The sequence below is a fragment of the Coturnix japonica genome, chromosome 2 (genome assembly GCF_054131305.1).
Source record: "Coturnix japonica strain WE chromosome 2, WE-NBRP24, whole genome shotgun sequence".
Taxonomy (NCBI): Eukaryota; Metazoa; Chordata; class Aves; order Galliformes; family Phasianidae; genus Coturnix; species Coturnix japonica.
The window spans coordinates 115,415,001-115,438,868 of record NC_140664.1 but is presented as its reverse complement, the minus strand read 5'-3'; the positions used below and the strand labels follow the sequence as shown (position 1 = coordinate 115,438,868).

The window sequence follows — 23,868 nt, the reverse complement described above, 5'->3', positions numbered from 1 at the left end:
AAAAACCAAAAAAAAACCACCTCTCTGTACAAGGTAGGATGATAAACTTTCAGCAACAAACATTTTTAAACCTCTCTAGTTATTGAACATCAAGCAATGTTAAAATTTAAGATACGTTGCCCATATATTCCACTTCATTAGTTTCAAAGTTTTTCTACAAATTCAACATGAAAAGATGGATCCCCTTTTTAATTTTTATTTTCTCCCTGTTAAAAGGCACTGATGTCCCCTTCAGCCAGGCTGACAGGGAGTCTGAAGGGGTTTGTTGCTTTTTGGGAGACAAAATCTGGCACAGTGCCAAGAGAAGTACAGCACCTTGTCAATAACATGGACTACTATCTACTATTGCTCTTTTGTATTCCACACTGAAAGGTGGAATATGGGCAAAGAGTGGGAGTGCAAATGAAGAAAACTGGTTCCCAAGTTGTCTTCCCTTGAATTCTGCCAGTTAGAAGAAATTGGGAAGTCAGAAATAGACAAGTAATGCATATCAATTCCTGGCCATGCAGCTGGGGCTAGCACCAGGGTTTTGGTTTTAATGACAATAGGACTTTCTGTGAAGATTATAATCTGTTAGGAAGGAATGGGATCCTCTTATCTAGAAGAGGCAAGGCATTTTGTGGCAGCAGGCTGTTCAGCCTAGTGAGGTGGGCTAACACCTGAAGGTCTTGGGGGGTAGGGAGCAAAATGGGAACTACTGCAACCATGTGAGGAATATGTCAGGCCAACCAGAACAGTGATATAGCAGATATCTGCCACAACATGAACCAGAAGGCCAGTCACCACAAGGGTGTGTATAGCTATGGAGGATTCTCTTGCATCCATCAAGTGACACCTACATTCTCTGCTGCTCCCTTTTCTTCCCCAAAGTGCCTGTATACCAACTGATGCAGCATACAGAACAAACAGGAAGAATTATGCATCTATGTGTTGATAGAGGGCCACAATCTCATCGTGATCACAGAGATGGGGAAGTACAGCTCTCTAAGACAGACCAGCAAGGTGACGTAGGGGAGTTGCTCTTTATGTGAGAGAACAACAGGAATGTTCTGAGCTCTGCCTAAGGATGAACGATGAATGAGTGGAGAGCTTACAAGTGAGAATTAAGGGGCAGGCTAATATGGTAACACCATCGTGGGTGTTTACTACATGCTGTTTGATTAGAAAGAGAGTGTTAATGAGGTCTACAGACAGCTGGAATTAGTCTCATGACCACTGGCACTGATTCTCAGAGGGGACTTCAACTTCAATATTTACTGGAATAGCAACACTGCCAGGCACACATCATTCAGGAAAATTCTTCAGGGCTGGGTAGATGACTTTCTTATTGAAGGGGTGGAGGTGCCAATGAGGAGAGGTGCTGCTCACTGTATTGTTATAAAGATGCAGAAATACAAAAACTATGAGCAGCCTTAGCTACAGGAACCATGAAACAATGGAGTTGAGGATCTTAAATGGAAGAAACAAGGCAATAAGTACAGTTTCCAACCCTGGACTCCATGGGAGTGAATTCTGATCTCTTCAAAGACTTGGAAATATTCCGTAAGTTAGAGCATTGGAAAGGTAAAAGGGTCCAAGAGAACTGGTTGACATTCAAGCACCAATGATGCACCTCAAGATCAGTGCATCCCTAGGAATAAGAAATCAAGCAAAGGTGGCAGAAAACCTGTGTGGATGAGAGAGGGGAAAAAAAAGAAAAAGAAAAAGAATTTGTGGAAAAACTCAAATGGAAGAAAGTATATGGAATGTGGAAATAGGTGAGGAAGGAATATAGGCACATTCTTTGAGCATGCAGGGATGGGACAAGGAAGACACCTGGAATTAAATATGGTGACAGGTAAGGACAAGAAGAAAGGCTTTTTTTAAAGTAAATCAGTAGCAAAAACAAGACCAGAAAAAACTTGTGTCCACTGTCAATGAAGTGTCCAATGAAGTGGGTGCCTGGTAATCTCCTTCATGAAGAAAGGCTGAGAGATCTGAAACTGTTCAGCCTTTGAAAGAGAAGTCTGAGGAGGGAACTGTATCAATGCAGATAAATGTCAGACAGGAATCAAGTGGATGGGGCCTTTACAATGGCATCCAGCAACAGAACAAGTGGCAATAAGCACAAAATGCAACACAAGCAGTTCCATGCAAACATGAGAAAGAAATTCTTTAATTTTGAGGATGACAAAGCACCAGAGCAAACTGCCCAGAGAGGCTGTAGAATTAGTTTTGTTCTCTGGAAATATTTAAATGTGCCCAGGTGGGTTTTACATGTAACCCACCTACTCTAGGGAACCTGCTTTAGTAGGGGGTTGGCTTACACAATCTCCAAGTGGTCCCTTCCAAATCCTGTCATTCTGTGATTCTTATACAGCAAGGACTACTGCATTCAGTTCTATTGCTTAGGCAGATAGCTGGTAGCTCTAAGTGTTAAATCAGTTGGTAATTCCCTAATCACATGCCTTTCTCTCAATTGCTTTTGCTAAGTAGAATTTGCATTTAATTAAGTATGTCTTAATTAGTTGATAGTTAATATTCTTGAAGTCATTTTCTTCTATGAAGCTTAAGTAGAAATGGCACTAATTTTGATGAAGACAAATACTCCAATGTTTCTCACATCTGTTGGTTATGCGAAAATATAAGAAAGTTGCTCTAATAGTTTAATGATATGAAAATACTGTTCAGTTGTAAACAGTTGCATGTGTGAAAATGCACTGTCATTTTGGTTTCAGTGGAGAGTTTCAAGAAATATCAATGTTGCTTTCTAAAAGAAAAGAGCAGTTGAGCCCATTATTAAAGAAACAAACAAACAAAAAAAACATCGTGAATTTCATAAACATAGACAGATGTTTTTAAAAATGATAAATGTGCCAGCACAAGAACATAAACCTTTGCATCATTTAAGTAATAATGACTGCACATACAGAACAGCAACACACAAGGAAGTCCATTGATTCCTTTTTCATTATGCAAATATCAGAAAATATAAAGACCTTCAAAAAATACAAACTTAAAATTTAAAAAGTGTTTTGGACTTTTATAAAGCAAACACTTGCAATGGGAAAAAACTACCATGGCAGGGAAAAATGTAACCCAAAAGGAAAATAGCTGGGAGTTTAGTAACCCACCATATCCATTGTTTCTTAAAGGAAGGATTACAATGTGCAAACATACTTGGAAAAAAAAATAATAGTAATGAGATTTTTATTTCTTGAACACCATGTTTCCCAAGCATGTAAATGTGAAACATTAATTTTACAAGCAGTATTAACTTCTTGATGACGAATGACTATGTACAATCTTCACTGAGCATTCACCTTAAGCAAAAAAGAATTTTGAGGAGTGGAAAGGTAGTAACTTTAAGAATCATCATAGAGATGGAAAAGTCTAATTCCAGCTAAAGTACCCAGGCATTTCTGTTGCTTCTATATAAGCAAACTAGTACATGCTACCACTGTTACTCAGCTCTACTTTAAATGCTAGCATGTTTGAAATACTTCCTCACAATACATTGTATTAGCAGTTCAGTAGAAAGAACACAGATATGGGTAGAACACCTGTAAAACACAGGTGATTTATGGAAAAGCTGAAATATTTGGAAACAATTCTGCTGCTGACAGAAGATAGTTGTAGTTCCATAAAATCATTCCTGTCCTTTAGCTCATCCAATCTTTCAGTCACACGGTTTTCAAGAAAAGTGATCCTTTGCTAAGAAATCAAGTTTAGTATTCCTTAACGTATCAGGCAAAGGTAAGGCATTGATCATATATATAGATGTTACTTCCACTGTCAAACTCAGAGTTAACATTCCTTACTTCGAAATAATGAAAGCCACAAAAGGACAACTCTGAAGCAAATTAAGAAATGTGTACATCTCTTAAATTGTTTCAGATAGATAGAAAATATCTTTGGGTACACTCTGGCCATAACTGATTAAAAATAATGAACTCACACATTTGTATGCATTATCAATGCCTCCAGTAATGCCATTTTCATGTCTGAAGAACATATGTATTTCCCCTTATATTAGGGCCATCTATCAGGATTACAGTCATGCAGATGTAGTCTAAATTTGACAGAGAGAAGAAATGAGGGAAAGGAATTGTATTTCTTTATTCAAATATTTTTCCAGTATAAAATGCTGACCAATAATAATAAAAACCATACCAAATAATACCAAATAAATACCAAATAAAATCCATACCAATAATAAAATCCAGACCAAACAGCAATATGAAAAAAAAAAAAACAAAAACAACCATGATTCATCCTTTCTCCACAAAAAGGGCGAACTTATTTACCCTTGAATTATTTACTTAAAGATTAAAATACGAAAGGAAAAGCAACTGTTCTGCATTTCTTGTCATTTAAAAAAGGAGAACATTGTAGTATCTATATTCAAGTTTTACTTTATCCTTTTTTACTTTATCCTATTTACTTTATCCTATTTTTTCCCCACTGTTCTTTTCTAGAGTTACTCAGCTTATACAACTAAATTACATGTTTAATCAATTTCTGCATATATTTGTATACAGAACTTATTTAACTGGTTGTGAGAGGAGTTCCAGTATCAATTCCACAAATCATATACTAGGCTACATGTGAAGCTTCCAATAAAAAGGAAATATAATTATATTATTTTTCTATATGAGATCAGTTCTTCCACTTTATGCATGGAGGTACAGCAAGGGTGTCTTCCAGTGCTAGCAGTACCTTAATAAGTAGCATAGCCCTTTTATCTTCCTTACAGCATGGTAAATTACTGAGAAAATACAGTACATATTTTGTATTATGCACGCTGTCAAAGATTATCTTTCCTAGTGTAGATGATAACTTTAAATTTTTCATTAGTACTGATACCACTGAATATCCATCAAAGGGCTGTGTTTGAATGGGCTGTTGGTAATACTATGAGTCTCACTGAAAAAAGACTTATCTAAATAGAAATACTGAAACTTAATCCAAATTAAAATATGACTTTGAAGGAGATTAGCTGAACTGTATTAACATTTTGCATGGCTATCCTTATACAGAATAAAAGTAAAACATCTTAATAAACAGAGATTAGGCCACTTTAATTTTGAATAAGAGAATTAAGATGTGCATTTAATACGGTTTAATTTATTTTTGTACCTAATTCATGTACTTTCTAAAGTGTCTCCAAGTAAACAAGACAAAGTAAAAAAATAAAAAAAAAATCTGAAGAATTACAGCATCACAAAATAGTTGTGGTTGGAAGGGACAACTGGAGATCCCTTGTCTGTTCAGGCAGGTCCACACAGAGAAGGTTGCCCAAGCTTGCATCCAGGTGACTTCTGAAGTACTCAAAAGAGCAGACTACATTTCCTCTCAGGGCAACTTGTGCCACTGCGCCACCACTTGTACAATATAGAAGCACTTCCTAAATGTCAGGCGGAGCTACTCACATTATAGTTTGTACTTATTTCCTCTTCTCCTGACACTGGAAAAAGAGCCTGTTCTGAACTCTTTGCACCTTCTCTTCAAGTATTTATAGACATTGAAAAGATTCGACCATAAACCTCCTCTTCTCCAGCCTGAACAGCCTCAGCTTTCTCAGCAGAGAGAGTTTTTCTCATAGCAGAGATGCTCCAGCCCCTTGATCATCTGGGTAGCCCTCCAATAGAACTCCAGTAAATCTGTGCCTGTAGCCCAGAAATGGATGTAGTACTCCAGATGTGGTCTCACCAGTGGTCAGTAGAGATCACCTCTCTTGACCTGCTGGTGATAACGCAGCCAAGAATACTATTAGCTTTCTTAGCAGCAGGGGCATGTTACTAACTCATGCTCAACTTGGTGTCCCTCTGGGCTCATAGGTATTTTCCTGCTGAGTTGCTTTCATACTCATGCTTATAGTTGTTTCTTCTTAGTTTCAGGCACCTTGGGGTGACAGCATGACCATGGGGTATATTAACCACTTTCCCCACCTGCAAATTGACTGAGTGCATTCTACCCCATCATCTAGATCATTAATGAAGACGTTAAAAAGGACTGGACCCACTGCTGGCTTCCAAGTAGACTTTGTGCTACTGACCAGTACCCTATGGGCCTGGTTGCTCATCCAGTTATTGATACACCACACTTTCTCCTCATTCATTTCATACTACAACAGATTCTCTATTACAGTCTTACAGTGGATAGTGTCCAAGGTCTTACTGAAGTTCAGGAAGACTATTACTTACTGTTCCCTCCCACACCCCCATCCATCAGACCAGTCATTTCATCGCCTCCAGTTTTCAAGCACTTCACTGAATTACCATGATCGACCAAAGATTATAGACTACCCTTGCAACTATATCTGCCAGCTCCAACAGTGCTCTTTGGTGCATTCACTACCAAGGGTACAAACATGATATGCTTTTAGCAGAAAATCAGCTGTACTTAAATTTTCATAGTACAGCACACTCCTAACCCAAGAATACCAGTTTTGTATTTCCAATAAAGAGCCTAGTGAAGTATCTACACATTTCCTAACAAGAGGAGTAAGATTTTCCTACCTCTTGATCAGTACTTGAAGCATTTTCATAGTTCACTTGTTACTGTAGTTTCACTAAGTATGATAAAGAACAGAGAAAGAAAGTGTATTGATCAGAACCAAATGCAGTTGCCTTCTAGCATCAGATAAACCAATCAAAGAATCTTGATATGAAAGAAAAAGTAAGTTTGATGACAGGCTATGGTGCCATTGAGAATAAAAATCAATATTAGTCTTGGGACCAAGCAAGATCAATACGTCAGACCAATAGGCCATCTTAAGCAGAGTAGAGAAGTGCTGAAAGTGCTATAAGGAAACAAGAAAGTGCAAATCTGAAAGATCAAATCTCTTTAAAATTTATAGTGTATTTCTAGGAACACTTGACAACAACAATTCACCGTGTACAGATACAGGTGATCTCAAGATTACATGGACTCTGCCCTACCCAACCACAATTTATAAAGCAAGAAAAAAATACAGAAGCATGGGTTCAAGAAATAAATCACTCAACTTTTTTGTAAAGTGCTACATAACTGTTACTGTGCTTAACAGTGAAAAATATGCCTTTGGATTCTAGAAATACTTGCAGTACAACTTTGAACATCGATAATGGGTTTAAGATGTACTAATCTGAAAATGAGAAATTCATCTATTTTAGCATAGCATTATCACTGTTTGTTTGTAAAATGAACTGAAATTATTTCCCGACTGGGTATCATCAAATTTTCAAATGCATCAGATGTAGACAAGTAAAGAGCTGTACAATTTCAAAAACTGTTACATGCATTTTGCTTAATTACTATTATAGACATTTTATTCTTCCCTCCAATGAGCACTAGATTGAATTGAGGATAAGACTAGGAAAATCTATGGAATGTCAGTGATTTCAAATCAGTTCAATCAAAAACGACTTAATTTTGATGTTGTTCTTCTAAATTTGATAAACATTCAGGGATATGAGTGACAAACAGAAGCATGAGAAGGAAACAACAGGCAAGACTACAAAAACTATAGCATGAAAACAGTGTGACAGTTCCCCTAATATCCATAGAAAGACAGTGCATGCCACAGTCAATTTTCTTCAACAGTCTCTACACTGAGACGCAAATCTTTATATTTTAGACAATCACAAAAAAAAAAAAAAAGCCTTGTTATATTTTGCATAAAAATGAATTTTGGAGGATAACTTCAAAAATTTAAGCTCAACAATTCATAATGTTGCTTCACAAACTTATTAATATTCCAGTACAGCAGATACACCAAATATTTTCCTCCAACATTTAAATACTATTCTTCCCTGTAATGCAAAAGCATAACCCACAGATGACGAGAATGACTACTGACATAGAGATGACAGAATATTACATAAAGTTTTCAGTTTGTCAATTATCTAGTGCCTTATTGCTATAAAGTGGCAAGTTCATAAATGTGTGATGCTTCCTGCAACTCACATATACCTGTAACCGAAAAAGGAAGTTATGAGAATAAGGAAAAATATTTTAGGCAGTAAAAGGTTATTATAAACATTTTCTTTTGTGTTATTCATTCAGCTGTAGCTAGTCACTCTAGAGACTTGTCACACTGTATATGATATGACAGCTCAATTCAATCACAGTTAAAACAGAGGACTCGAGAGGTGTAAAGGAGATCACTGCCACTGTCATGTTTACACACTTCTGAGGAATAGTTTTATAATTAATTTCATGGATGCTTCTGTCAGTGTTCCACAACTGCCAGATTAAATGCAGTCTTTGGAGAGCATCTTTTTAGCCATCCTGCAATGAGTATCTTCTCATCATTACAAGTGGAAGGCACAGCATGCCCCTAGGCAGCTTCAGACTGTGAATTAATCTTGTCTTTCGGAAATATTTTTATAACCATTTCCTCTGTAGACAACTAAAACTAATGCATGCTTCTGCTCTTTTTTTCTTTCTCCCAGTCTCTAAGCATATGTATTCAGAGAAAGAGCTCACAGTAAAGCAACCAGAGGTAAACACCACTACACCTCATAAACATATGCTAAATTAAGGAGGTATCATTGCCATGCAGGAAAGTGAAAAGCAACAAGAACACATTTGAGAATCTAGGGATGTCACAACTTTTAAGCTGGGGTAAATTATGCAACATTAAAGACTCTCAGTAATCTGACAGATTTACATCTACTTGATAAATTAGTTACAACCTGGTGATAAATTAGGCTTCTTTACTAGAAAGGTCTCATTGGTTTTCTAGAAGCCTTCCAGAAAATTTAAGATTCTAGTTAGCACTATTCTTTCTTTGCTCTCTCTCTCTCTCTCTCTCTCTTTGTATACTCACACACACAGACATACACTGAGATATTCAGAAAAAGGGATTTTAAGTAGAATCTAAGTCATATTTTTTCCTCTGGAAAACACTAATGCAGCAGCTTGTTATTTATAAAATATCAGTAAAAATAAATTAGGTCCAAAATAATTAAAATAATACCAGATATTCAATAATTCCTGAGGAAAGATTTACATTGCTAATTCATTAATTACCCCAATATAACATCAGGAAGCTAAACAGTAGTAAACTCCAGCATTAATGCTGCATTTGCATTAGGCTTTTTTTTTTTTTTTTTTTTTTAAAAAAAAGTAGTGTAATCACATGCCTCTTGTTTTTCCACTGGGTCACTTCCTCCTTCAGTTCACAGACTAGAAGCACCTTAATAAGCAGCTATTTGGTATTTTCAGTTCTAATGTCATTGTTCAAAGCCTGAGCCTATGTTTTATTTCCAAAACATTAATTAAAAGCATTATTAAAACGGAATTGGTAATTTTTTCCTAAGATCTTTCTATGATGGGTACCAGTTGCCAAGTTCGACATTTATTTTCCAAATACTTTATATGTGATGGGTCAGTAATATTTATCTTTTACTCATTTTTAAGAAAAAGAAAAAAAATAAAACCCCAAAGAATGATGCAAACAAAGCTAGTTGTTGGAAAGATAAAGCATTCATTACTCCAAACTGCATACTTAATCCCCAAAGGAGATATATCTGTTTCACAAATTAGTAGCAGGTTCTGTGGGGAAAACATCACGTAATCACAATTAAATAATTAAAGACTTCATCTGCTACATTCTCCTAAGGATCAGACAAACAACCTAAATTTCCTACTGTTAAAAGTCTCATCTTTGCAACCTATACTACTTGATTTTGACTTAATACTTCTTTCAAATTTTCTAGTTTAAAACAGAAGCCAAATGAAAAACAGTAATTCTACAACGGTATTGCACTGATACTGGACACCTACTACTCTGCCCAGAGATCTTGTGAGACTAAAGCAGGAGTAGACCAACACACTGCACTCCTGCTCTAAAAAGCATTAATTTCTTCTATGCTTCTTATCCAGCTCCATTTTGCAGACACTAATCCTAGTCCACCACCTTACTTTCCCTTCCACAAAGTTCTATCCATCTGTTTGTCAAATCTTTCCTTGGGCTAACTGTCACCAGACTGAATCTGTCTCCAAACTTATTTCTAATCTTGGTTGTATCCAGACATTTTATATTTTCTCTTCTATCAGATGGTTTCAGTAAGTCCTGGAAAAAACTAGGGACAAAACTTTTCGCAGTTCCTAATCACATTGCTTCGTCAGTAAAAATTTCCCCCTAATGTTTTCCACTCCCTGTTTCATCATAACCTATGTATAAAAATATTCTTTTTCCCCCTGCAACACTTTTGTGACTGTACATAGCTGAAATTCTTTCAAAAGCTACCAGTCACTCAGAATAGGAATGCACCAATAGAAACACACAGGAGAGTGCTCCTCGGTTGCTCTGATTTAGAATAATCATTGCAGCTGAGCAAGTTTTACTCTTAATTTGAAGTGGTTTTAATGTGTAAATGTCTTCACTTGAATAATTATCTTCAAGCTCTTTGAATTGCCTCAGAAATACTCATTTTGCAAAATCAAATACTTCTAGGCTGTTAAGAGGATTTTTATCCTCATATATTATGTAGTTGCACTCTTTGTGTTATATTTTGGAAATATTTGTGTTTCTTATTACAGTAGTCTCTATTTCTGGATGCCCAACAAGTTTTAACTACACAAGTACGTAATTCTCCACAAAGGTGTTAAAGCATACTTTGAATGTAACAGTGTAAAACACAGCAAAATCATCTGACTAAGTAGACAAATTATTATCTATATTATAATAAAAATATTTCTTAATTAATCTGATTTTTAACCATATGCGCAGGCATAACATCACTATAGGCGCTGTTCATACAAAGTGCAACTCTGCATTGAAAAACTTTTGATAAATTGGAAACAAAGGTCTATTGTACTGACTTCATATGTAATAGTTGACTGCACTACCTAGATGGAACTCTGGGTTTTGTTTTACTTATTTCTTTAATTGAAATCACTACATCACATTCCAGGCTAACTGCACCAGATACTGAGAAAGCAAGTGAAGTACTTAAGTCATCTCACATAAGGAAATCACATCATGTTATACAAACACTGAAAGCATCTGCTGTGATACAGAATTTAAGAGGGGTACGTTCACTTCCTTGATGTCAAGATGAAAGATAGAAAAGGAATTGGTATAATATATTAAATGCAAATTTTCATCGACAGAAGAATTATCGATTATAAAACTTCCTGATTCCATATGCTTTCAGCAGTACTATGCACTAAGTTTTCCTTATGTTCTTTTGTATTAAAAAAGCAAATCCAGTTAAGTAGAAAAGCCTTAAAAATCCATTGCTATGAAACATTCCAGTGCTCTAAGAATAACAATATTAAAAGCTTTAAAAAGTGTATTTTACCATCAGTAACAAATTCTGATGTTTGCATCCAATAAAAATACCCTTTTTTGTGTGTGTTTTCAGACAAACCAAAACAAAGCAAGGACACAATCATACATTGTATATCACGTATGTTTACAGTGAAGAACAAAGCATCCATCACATCATATACTTCTTTAAAATGCCCACAATAGTCAGCCAAAAAGCTGTCAGGCAGAAAAGAACTGTTTCAATCAATTCCCTAATGACATTAGCTGGGAAATTAATGTTGAAAAATGATGACTAATGCACATATAACCAGGTTCCTGTTAGTGTATGGCAGTATGTGCTGAAAGAAACTGTCATTAGCCCCCATATTTTTTTGACTAATTGACTGCTGAGCATTGGTCAGAATCTTGGTTCTCTTGCAGAATTAACTCAATAATTCAATGTAATTAGGTTTTGAATTTGGCTCTTCATTCTTCTTAAAGATCTATGTCATAAAGTGACACAAAGTAGGTATTTTATTATTAAATAATCATCAAAAATCCAATTAGACTGATGGTTTCTTCTTTCAATCTGCACAACCACATAACAGAAATGGCAAAAGAAATAGTGTCTTTAAACGTAGGCACTCCTACAAACTTCCATTCTGTCTCTTAGTATGTTTCCTCTATGAAACTGAAGGAAGACAAACAGCTACTCATTAAGCATTTGAATCAGACTCCAGTATACAGGAAGTATCATTTTAAACCATCCAAAATATTTTAAGTAAAAATGGTTGCACCAGCAGATCAGTTTATTAGCTGAAGATTACTTTATATATTTAAATATATATACATTATAAGAAGATATAATAACACAACCTAGAAGTTATCAAACAAAATGTAGCTGTTAATCAGGAATCAATGGAAGAGAAATTAAAACACACAATATGTATGTTTTCTGCAAAATTAAATTCAGTAAAATAAACAACAAATAAATATTTCAGAAATTGGTGTTTCTGAGTCCAGAGAAAAATAATAAAGTGATAAATTCCTACAGGACCATCTTAGAGTCTCCTAATCAGTCATGCTAGTTGAGAATAACAGAAATAAAGGAAATTTACTCTGCTCTTCTTCAGACTGCAGTGTTGGAGCCACTCCATGCAAAGTAGTTAACCTAATCTGTTTGAAGTTTTTGTATTTAATCTAAACAAAACAGGTTAATTCTCCTTCAGTCTTTTAATAAACTACCAACACCAGTATTTTGCCACCATTACAAAAAGGGTACCACTCACTTGCATATATCAGCGTATATTGATGTTAATGGGGCTCTGAACTTGTACTCCAGCCTAGGAAAGTCCAGATTCATGTCACCCATGTAAAAGAACATGTGGCCCCCACCTACATGAACAGACATCTGTTTGTTGCCTAGGTAATTTAAGGAACAATTTCGCTATTTCAAAGATTTGCAGGCATTTGCACATACACAAAGAGCTTACTAATGCCATGGCTCCCTCTCCCAAAGCCAGCCATCCCTCATGGCTGAGAGATGGAAGAACAGTAGAGTTCCTGCCACTCACTGTGTAGCTAACCTTAACCCAACAATTAGTGAGCTTGAACAAGCTCCAGAGGAAATTTGCTCTTCAAAGTAAGATCCATTTGATCAATAGACATATGCAGTGGTACAAAGCCCATTATGCTATGAAAACTGTAAATGGATATACTTAAACCATCCTACAAAATGAGCAAATAGTCTCAGGTTTCTGATCTGAAGATCAGAAACACACAACTGACGCCACAGCCACTGCTGGTACCTTTGTTGGAGTTCAGCCCAAAGGCAAAACCCTGAAAAAAAAACAGAGGTTGAGCCATCATTCTGTAAACATTTTCACTAGCAGTTAATTTTGCAAATTTGAAGGAAATTTTGTCAGAACTAGTTTTGCTTCATTTGCATACTATTATCACTAATGTGTCTGTTGCAGTGGAAAAGCTCTCTCACTATAGATTAAGTCTTTAAAACACACAGAAACATTTTTGAAACAACTTTTCTTCATAATGACATAGCTTCAGAGAAACAGAGCAAATCAATCTACTGTAAAATAATTTTTCTAAACTGTATTAAGTAACTTAATAACAAATAATGCATATGTATTTCTGTGTACATGGGTACAAGCATGTCTTGCATATTTTGTATACATACGTAAATAAAGTTAACTAAAAAAATCTCTCTAGTGCTGTCACTACCAGAAGCTAACCTGTAGAATGGTTATAGCATGGAACATTAGCCACAGCTCTCTAATTATTGAAATAATTTATATGAGAAATACTAATCAGTTTCTAACCAATCTTAGAGTTTCCACAAGCGAAAGGAGCTTTTTTCAGTTAATGGATTCCTTTAGTAAAATGCCCTGAAAGACTGACTAAGAATAAATATTATGAAAAGGTTCTTTCCATAGTAAATGTTGAAGTTCCATTTATATAGTAAAATACATCTAAGTTTATTATAGTTCGTGAAATGACAAACTGGGGTACTGTCATATTTTTTTCAGCCTGAATGAAAATTCTGATTACTGCAATCCACTGTGGAAAGAGAACGACAATCATAGGCCTCCAGCAACAACACATGAGGATAACCTATTGTTTGGTATTGTCTCAAAGGCTGTAATGACTCTTATCTTTACAAGAAATTGAAGAGAAAAGCTCATTCCAATTATATAAAACAACTTCACAAACACTGCAATTTGATTCTAATTGTAAAGTAAAACATCTAGGTCAAGACATGTTATTCCAACTAATTATGCTTTAAACACATGTAACAATGCAACAATCAGCAGAAAGGGAAGATACTCATGAGCTTGGAATTTATCTTAGATGAAAGCAGTATATTTACAGAACAACACATTCTGAAAAATCAAAATCTTAGCCTTTTTCATTTCATGAAAGTCCAGGAGAAAATATATTTTTGTTTAAATATACTCCAGTTCCTTTGATCTCGTCTCTCATGTTGAGGCACAGATTTAAGAATACTTCCCTTTAAGTAACACTGCTAGCTTATGCCATAATTAATGCTTTCTACATATTGTTTCTCTTCACAATCATTCTCACACATAAAAATGATTTAAATTCCCTGTATTTGGATCAAAATTAGTGTAACATATGATTATAATGCAAATTGTTTGTTTAGATTGAACCACGTGCTTTAACTGACAGTTGTAGCAATCATAGAATGGCTTGGATTGGAAGGGACCTCAAGGATAATCAAATTCCAACCCCCCAGCCACACGAAAGGCCACCAATGTCCACATTTAATACTAGACCAGGCTGCCCAGGGCCCTATCCAACCTGGCTTTGAACACCTCCAGAGGTGGGTCCTCTACAACCTCTACAGGCAGCCTGTTCCAGCACCTCACCACTTCCTTGGTAAAAAACTTCCCCCTGATATCCAACCTAGGTCTTCCCTTCCTCCCTCAACTTTAAACCATTTTCCCTTGTCCCCTTCTCATTATCTACCCTTTCAAAGAGTTCACTCTCTTCCTGTTTATAGACTCCCTTTAGACACTGGAAGGCCACAATGAGGTCACCCCACAACCTTCTCTTCTTCAAGCTGAGCAAGCCTAACTATCTCATCTGTCTTGTTGAGAGAGATGCTCCAGCTCTCTGATAATCTCTGTGGCCCTATTCTGGACCCTCTCCAACAGCTCCCTATCCTTCTTGTGTTGAGGGCCCCAGACCTGGATGCAGTGCTAGATGGGGCCTCATGAGGGCAGAGTAGAAAGGGACAATCACCTCCCTCTCCCTGCTGCTATCTCTCTTCTGATGGAACCCAGAATACCATTTGCCTACCGAGCTGCCAGAGCAGCTGATGTTAAGTCTTTATCCACCAGGACCTCTAGGTCCTTCTCTAGGATTGCTCCTCCCAGTCTATATATATGCCTAGGATTCCTCTGACCCAAGTGCAAAACCTTGTACTTTGCTATGTTGAACCTCATTGGATTCACCCAGCCTGCTTTTCAAGTCTGTTGACATCCTTCTGAATGGCATCCCTTCCTTCCACTGTGTCAACCACACCACTCAATCAATATAGTCTTCTACAATAAGTGCTCAAAACAACAACAAAAACAGTGGATATTCAAAATTTTGTATGATGATTAATTTAAATCACATTGTTTAGACAGTGCAAAAGTAGCATTCTCCAAGCATTATTTTACTGCAAAAATATCTTGCAGCAAAACAGCACTCATGGCAAAATGCTTCTCACCTAGATTTTATAGAGTGCAATCTGGATGCCCACAGCCAGTGTTTGTGGAAGAGAGCTATGTACACCAGAATTGGACTAGACAGGAGCTACCTGGGAAGAGATGGTGGTGTGCACTTAGAGAAACATTCAGGAGTTGCCTACAAGATTTTCAATGGATGGGTACTGTTGGAGGCATATTAAGGAGACACTAGACCAGAGTTAGCTTGGAGGGCCAGACCAATGAGATTGGTTGATCCTTACTTTGTTTGATACTTTGTACTGGGCTTCTCCTGTGCCATGTTATTCTTTCTCAGGAGTCTTAAGCACAATATGCTACATATTACTGATAAACATCACAGGAAATCTTTTATTATTGAGAAGTAAGGGATTACAACAAAGAGATGGGAAAATCTACTACATCATTCTCCACTGCTTTTCCATTCTGTCACAAGATACAGAACACATATCTTCATGAGTGATTAAATCTTTGTAAAACAAATATAACTGTGATATGATTTATCCTATCACTGAAGCTTTGCCCACAACTGTTTAATCTCAAAGACTGACAGGCACATAGCCAAAGCTAGAATTCTCGCTCCTAGAACAGATTGCTGATATAGACAATGCCTATACAATTTCGGTAACGTATACTGCCACATAATTCAGGAAGACTCAAGTAAAAAGCAAAAGATTAATACTAGGAATAAAAAAAAAAAAAATGCAGTCAAATCTTTTGAGAGAAATTTGGCCAAGTTTAGCCCATACATTGCAGAGAACAAATCCTGTAAGTTTGAATCAGAATGCAATGCTGTATCCATAAAATACGAATAAAAGCAGCTTGATTGCATGTTCAAAATGCATTATGCTTATATTTATGTATAATAATTCATTATAGTTTATATATAATCTTTACCACAATTTATTAAAAAGATACCCTGTTCAAACATTAAAGGTGAACAAATACCACAACTCAAAACCAATGGGAAATCACATTATCCAGAAATGTGAAGCAAAAAGCTTGTGAACCAAGTTTTGTGAACAGAAACCCAAGATTTAAATCTCCCTATAATAACCTCTTATTACCTCTGACCAATCTAATTAAAAAATGTTTTGTGCAGTTGTTAAACACCAGAGCTGTCTCCTTATTTAATCCTCCACAGGGAGTTAGAATTATCTTACTGTAACTACTCTGTAGTCAGTACAATTAATGTAATTCATGTGCTACGTTCAAGCAGACTATAATATTAGTAATGAATAAGGAATATTCTCCTAACAGTAATTCTTGAGTTCTCTATAGATTGAAGTATTCTGTAAGCAGCTTCCAAAGTTAGCTTTTATGATTATGTCATGCAAAATCTGTTTTCCCACACAGAAGGATAACTGAATAATGATGGCATTCTTCCTGACCTCCTAAGAGGCATGACATCCTGGACTGTTAAGTCAACTTAACACACATCAAACCATGTTTTTTTTGTAACTACATCATTATTTTTCTTTTGAATGTGCTTACTGCAATATATATTACCTCAGTCACACTTTATTTGGTATTGTCCTCAGTGGATCAGATTTGTTAGTGAAATTATATCAGGGAATTCAGTCAAGTCAGAGCAGGCATACATTTGACCTACTGAAAAACAGTAGCTGTTCCTGATATACTTCTCTGAAAGTCTCATCAGGAACTTCTGAAAACTTATGTTGTGTAGGTTGATTGTTGTGAAGAAACTTAATTCTAATGCAAATATTGGGCCCATCCTAACTAACCGATTGTAACGTGATATAAAATACAGCAGTGACAGCAGAATAGCAAGGTCCTGGACTGGTCCAGGAAATTAGCATTTGCACAAATGCAGCAGCCATGGACACAGAAATAAAGGAAAAAAGCTGCTTACCTTCAGAAAGCCTCAGGTATGCAGAGATCTCCAATAAGATATCCTTGTCTCCACTGCCAACCCTTAAATTAGGCGTGGAAAGGGGTGAATCCTGGTTCCACTCCTTCCAGTCACTCCGGTGTGTTGCATACACCTGAGCTCCCCTGGGCTGTCCCTCCCTTCCTACCAGGTGCTCAATCACTGGTTCAAGCAGTGACTTAGCATTTCTGCTACACCAGCACTAAAGAACTTCTCTCTTTTAGAGGGCTCTGTCTTTTTAAGGACTGAGAAATCTGAGAAAAACAAAGAATGCTACTCTTTCAGATTGCATGCTAGCATATTCACTCTAGGCTGGTATGGAACATGAGAAAAAGCATCTTACCATCACTATTGATACAGACAACGATAGGCACCTGAGTACCAGGGCCACATGGTTTCTCATTGTCAGGAACACACTCCTCCAGACCCACAATCCTCCAATCATAGCATGAGGGTTCCTCGCATGGGATGGCTTCCAGGAGGTGAGGGCAGTTTCCTGTTCCTCCTGTAGGCTCGTTAGTGATGCGCCGTTTCCTTAGTTTAAATCCTGAAATATCCATGAAAATATAAATGGTGAAATAATTCAGTTATAAAAAGCAAAGTGAAGAGATTTTCTTCTCTCTATCCTAAGTGAACTGTTCTGTCTCTCTGTGCAAAAAAAAACCAACACACCAAGATGCTCGATGCAACATAACATTTAGATAATTTGGTAGAAAAACTCATTACAGAAAGAAGTCAAATTTAGCTAGTTCTTTAAAAGCTTTGAGCTTATTCATTAAGCTTTGCCTTCAACTCTTGTTTGTCCTAGTTGTATATATTTCCCAGGAGTCAGCATTGGTTTTCTGTGATTCACTCTTGCTGGATCCATCTCATTTAACAAATCTTCACTAGGTTCTGGCTTGCCATTTCTCAAAGATGTTGCTTGTTTTCTTCATAGGAATTTTCAAGTAGAAACAGAATATAAAATGAAGTCAGCTTACAAACAAGTAAAAGTCTAACATGCCAGAATAGATAAGCTGTGGAAAGAAATGGAGAAAAGGATGAAGTCCTATGAAATCCTATTTTGTTGGTAATTAACATAAAAATATTCCCTTCCGATCATTTACAGAATTTTCTTCAGGCTGTATGAACTCATTTTGAATAGGAAAAATTGATGAGCAATTTTGCAGTGTGACACGTCAGACTGATGTCAGTCCTAAAGAGCCACCTTGTTCCTCACTTTCAGGATGATATGTTGAAAAAGTAATTCTTTAGCCAGAATATGTTAATCAGACTGGACAGATTCAGCAAACAATTTCTCATGTAATAATTTTCTACAGTTTCTAATATATTTATATGATCAGATTAATATAATATTGGAACCTTTCCACAGCTTTCCAGAGGTTCCTATTCTTGTCTCAATATTCAGGCAGGTTAACAATACTCAGATATTGCTACGCATAACTCCTTAATTTCTACTAAGACAGAAAGTAAACAGGAGAGAGTTTTCATGCATCAAGAGAAAGTGTTAATTTTTCTGTTTGGAGATGTGCTTCTTAAAAGATTAAAAAAAATAATATTTTAATAATATATTGCTATGCATCTTTTTCTCTAATTTGAAGAATTTGACAAAATTCTTAAGTCTTAATTGTCTACTGAGCTTGCCACCAAAAAAATGACATTTCCAAAGAGACACTCCCATGTCTACCACAACAAAGGAGGCAAGTGACAGACAGTAAAGAACCATTACTGAAATATGTAGATAACTTAGCTTTTAAGTCTGAGAGTGCTTGTACAACTTCTCTATCATTTTTGAAGAACTGGAGTCACACAGAAAGTTAACCAGGAAAAAACAATATAACATGTAAATCTGATGTTATTATATGCTCCTTGAAAATATTATACAGTATGCTGATAACTATATCATTACTATTAGACAGCCATATCAAACAAGGAATGAATACAATAAATCAGAATATTGAAAAATACCTAGTCGAGAATGTCATTTCATAGCAGAAAGATCTGCAACTACATCTTGTTGAACTTATAGCAGGTAAAACAACTATGTTGTTAGGTAGGATATTAAAAGTTCATGAAACCACAGGTGAACAGAGGTAGCATAAAATAATGTACCCATTAAAATTATTTATGTCGAACAACAGCTTTTGAATCTAACATGACCATCTCTACTTCATTCTTATTTGAATAAGAAGTGACTAGCTAGCAGTACACTGCTATTCACATCTGAATCCAAAATGCATCTCAAATACTGGGGGACAAACAGGCAACCAAAAGGAAATGCCAACTTTTTGTATCCCTTTACAGCAGAGTACACCTAAGAGCTTGACAAAGCACAGTACAGTTCTATGTCTGTACATAAAGCTGTGTCTACCTTGCAAAAGAAACCAAGACATGGGGGAAGGAGGCATGATGCACATTTGTACAGTCACAGAGAAACAGGAGTATCTTAATATAAGATAAATGATTAAATAATTAGCTAACCCATGCTGCAGAATAATTGCATAATGTACATCCTAATATATTTTCATTAGGCAGGGTTTACAATTACCCTTGAAAATGTAGCAAACAAAATAGCAACACAAATAACATGTTACTTGTCTGTTGTACTCAGAAGAGACTCAATCCAATGGTTTTACAGATGGAACTGCTTTTTCTTTCTTGAATTGATCAAGGGTGGATCACATTACACACTGTGTGACAGCATCGTAAAACTTGCATTTGCTTTACAGATTGATGTGTAGCTAGCAGCAGACTAAGAACTAGAAGCCAAGCTAGCATAGTAAGTGCAGTTACTCTTCGGGTGGATATACAGAATGGCCTTTTCTTATGATTATTTTCAGTCAAGAAACTAAATCTGGAATCTCAGCTTGCATCAGATAATCTCACTGCAACAATGACTTGGCCAGTTTTTCTAATTTATGACCAAAAGTCCCTAAGACTTTTTAAATGTGTTCCTTGTCACTGTATTCTTGCCTTCCTATCTTAATGTTACTCTACTACAATATGTTCTGCACAGTAATGAACTGTAAAATATATGTGAAAGCAGAAGCCAGCACAGATGTACTGTTATCAGGAGAAAAAAAAAAAAAGAAAAAAGTGTTTCTTATCAACAGTGAATGATCCTAGCTCTCTATCAGTGCATGCTTCACAGTCTATCAGTGAATTCTTAAGTAGTTGCTGAACTGTAAATCTTCTACTGATTTCAACACTATCCATCTCGAGGCTGCTTCTGCCCTCCTTTTGAGACAGTGCCAGAACTGTGCTCTGCACACATATTCAAATTATACATTTTGTTTGAGAATCAGGTTTAAACCTGGAAACAAACTTTAACAATTCAAATTGTCCTTGAGAGTCCAGTTATCAGATTACATTTTTGCAAGCTTTCCAGGAGAAATAGTGCAAAATACAGTTCCAATTCAATGTCTTTTTTTTTTTTGATGCTCAGAGGCACTGGATATACCGCACACATGAGGGTGACTGCACAGACAGAAATGGTTTAGGAATATGAAATACTTGGCATTAAAGGCTCCACTCAATATTTACATACCTTTCTTGGCCTGAGGATCATCACAGTTTTCATAGGTGCATGGTCCCCAGGCTGACCATGCTGAGGTCTCACACTCTGTAGGACAGGGGACATGGCACAGTTGGGAGGTGCTGGGAAGAGGTCCTGTACACAGCCCACGGTCCACTGGCCTTGAGGCTGTCAAAAAAAAATAGTCAACATATTTTTCATATGTCACCAGTCATGATGCTCAGCTCAAAACTGACAGAACCATCCTTCCTTCAGAAAGGCTGCTCTCTCATCATTCTGATATGATGAAGAGATATGAAGTAAATGCCTGTATTGAAGAAAAGGGGACAGAAGTCAGTCAACAGCATGCAGAGGCACGACCAGAGCCAAATCCAATTAAGTAGAATCAGGAAGACCATAGATATTGCAGCACCCTCCAGGACCTAGACCTTTCATTTAATGGACAGATTATGTTGTAACAATGGCTGTTCACACTACTGTCTGCATAAACGGATGTCCTGCTGTCTTACTGAGTTAAGTTTTCACTGCACTAACTGAAGAAAAAGCTGTATTAATCCCTGTGCTTTTATATGATACTATAACTTCAAAAGCGTGGTTTGTGAATAATTAGATTATTTATAAGCTATAACCCGAAACATAATTAAAATGATGACAAAATTTTATTCTTCTTTCACTCTATAGACCTCCAGTGCATATTCAGCAGTAAGATTTGTGCAACAGCAGTTCCAGTTCATAAATGTTTGCATGTAATATATATAGGCATATTGTATGTATATTTATCTAAACTTTGCCCAAGATAACTGACTTTTCATTGCAGTATTATTTATGTACATAAAGACACCTGTGAAGGCAGAATGTTCTGTTTTTTAATGATCTGTAATGCTCTGCGACAAATCCAGCCATCCTGTTTCTTCCATACCTTACAGTATGGAATCTTTCTTTTCAATTCCTGTTCTATATAAACATTCATCCATATCTGTAAGGTGCCAGATGCAATCACAGAATTCACAGTTTACTACTTCATTATGAGCAAGATTTTAAAACTCATTCAGAATACAAAACTTGGCAAGATATTAGATTAAGCAGAGAATATCTGCTGGAATGCAAAGTGAAGTTTGCCATGTTCTTCCTCTCTGTCCAGCTGAAGAAACATGCAGTTCCTAAACTTAAAGCACTCTCATCTTACTCCCTCTGTACTTCATGGGAAAGTTACATCACTAATTTTCTACCACCCCTACAAATATTCTCTCTTGATGGAAAGACTTATGTGACAAAATATATTCTAAAATATCTTTCTATTTGAATGAAGAAAAAATGACAAAATATCTTTCAGAAAAAAAGATATCAGTAACAGTAGATTAAAATTTACATTAAACATCAAGTTGTTTCAGTATTTACGGATGTGTGCCTCTTTCCATTCAGACTTTCAAAGCAGATCATCTTTCAGTTTAAAGGAAAAGCACTAAATTCTTAATTTTAAGGGGAAAAGAGAATGAGCCTCTCTAATGTCATTTCCTATTTTGCCTCCTTTAGCACAGTTTTACTTCCATTTTCTCTGTGTAATGGAGACACGAAGATGGCAAGTGATCATTAAAGGTTACTGCCCCCAGCTTACCAATCTCTTAACACAAAATAACAGGCAAAATTATTCCAGCATTTTTACAACACCATGTTGGAGCTAAACTTGATAGAAAATTGAATTTTACGATAAATTTGATGTGCACACTTAAAATGCATAATAACCAATACAAAATTCATATCTACTGTAGAACGTTAAATTAAATAAACATAAACTGGCAGCAATTGGATTTATATTGAATAGTTTCTAATAAAAAGGGGAAAAAAAGCAAAACAGTAAATGTTAACCATACTTTTAAACATTGATTTAATCAGGAAATTGTCCAAGTGAGACAGTTGAAATTAAGAGTCAGTTATACCCCTGAGACACAGTCTTGCCTCAGGGATCAAGGAAAGCATTCAGAATAATGCCTCGCTTCATCTCCAGCCTGCATCAGGATAAAGCACCTACCATCACACTTGTTAATTGTATAGCACTTAGAAAAGTAACAAGGATCTTTAAGCTTTGGGAGCGTAAAATAGCAGATTTTCATAACACAGATTTCCATATCTCAGCCAGACTTTCGAAGAGTCCACAAAGAGAAGGTGCTGCTGTGCTACTGTACTAATTCATTGCCAAAGCCATGGTGGATTCAGGCCAACATGAGATTGACATGAAAGTCCAAAATATAAGGAACTGTGACAGTGCTTGGCTTTAGAGGGATCAAATGAAGCAGGAGTAATACCATTTCAACTTTTTGAAGATTTTTGTCCAGTAAAATTCTACGTTTTATCTGCAAAGAGTGTTAAGTAAACTACTCATGAAAACAGAATGAAATTATCTGCCTTTTCCATCATTCATTAGAGCATAGAGTAAACAACAAATCCTTTGGGGACTTGTAAGTGGTATCAGTGAATCACTCAGAATGCCAAAATACTTTTGAAATGCTGGTTGTAAGAGCACCATTGATGCCCAAAAGTCTAACTTGAGGTCTTTTACGTGTTCCCCTTTAAAACACAATGAATTCAACACTAGGAAATAAACATTATTTTCCAAATTATTAAAATCACTGTCATCTGCAGAAGCTGACACAACTTCATTTTCCTTCCTGGTTATTTGCTTTCATGATGAACAATGGAAGGAAGCTTCTCCAGCTAAAGTGCTCTCACTCCCAGAAAAACAAGAAAAATCCAAGCTGAGAACACATTATGAACAGCAACGAGGTAGTATATGTTCCTTACATGATTTTCAATAACATTAAATGCTGTCATCAAACAAGAAGTAATTCAGGACCTGATCCTTCTAACAAGTAGTCAACTCTATGTATTTAAGCAGTTCCTTTGCGTTTAACCCAACAAGGAGTGAGTGCTTGTAGATACAGAATAAATTTGTGCGCATATCGGAACTTTCTTC

At 36.2% G+C, this 23,868-nt stretch overlaps 1 protein-coding gene across 8 annotated transcripts in view; it reads right to left on the bottom strand.

The window, feature by feature from the left end:
- THSD7A (thrombospondin type 1 domain containing 7A) overlaps window positions 1-23,868 on the bottom strand; it is a 257,860-nt gene that overhangs the window by 76,982 nt on the left and 157,010 nt on the right. For all 8 annotated transcript variants that reach the window (XM_085538562.1, XM_085538563.1, XM_085538566.1 and 5 more), the window contains 2 exons: window positions 20,910-21,065; window positions 17,706-17,909 (listed from right to left, as the gene is read on the bottom strand). In XM_085538562.1, the coding sequence (XP_085394688.1) occupies window positions 17,706-17,909; window positions 20,910-21,065 (360 nt within the window). The remainder of the gene's footprint in view (window positions 1-17,705; window positions 17,910-20,909; window positions 21,066-23,868) is intronic.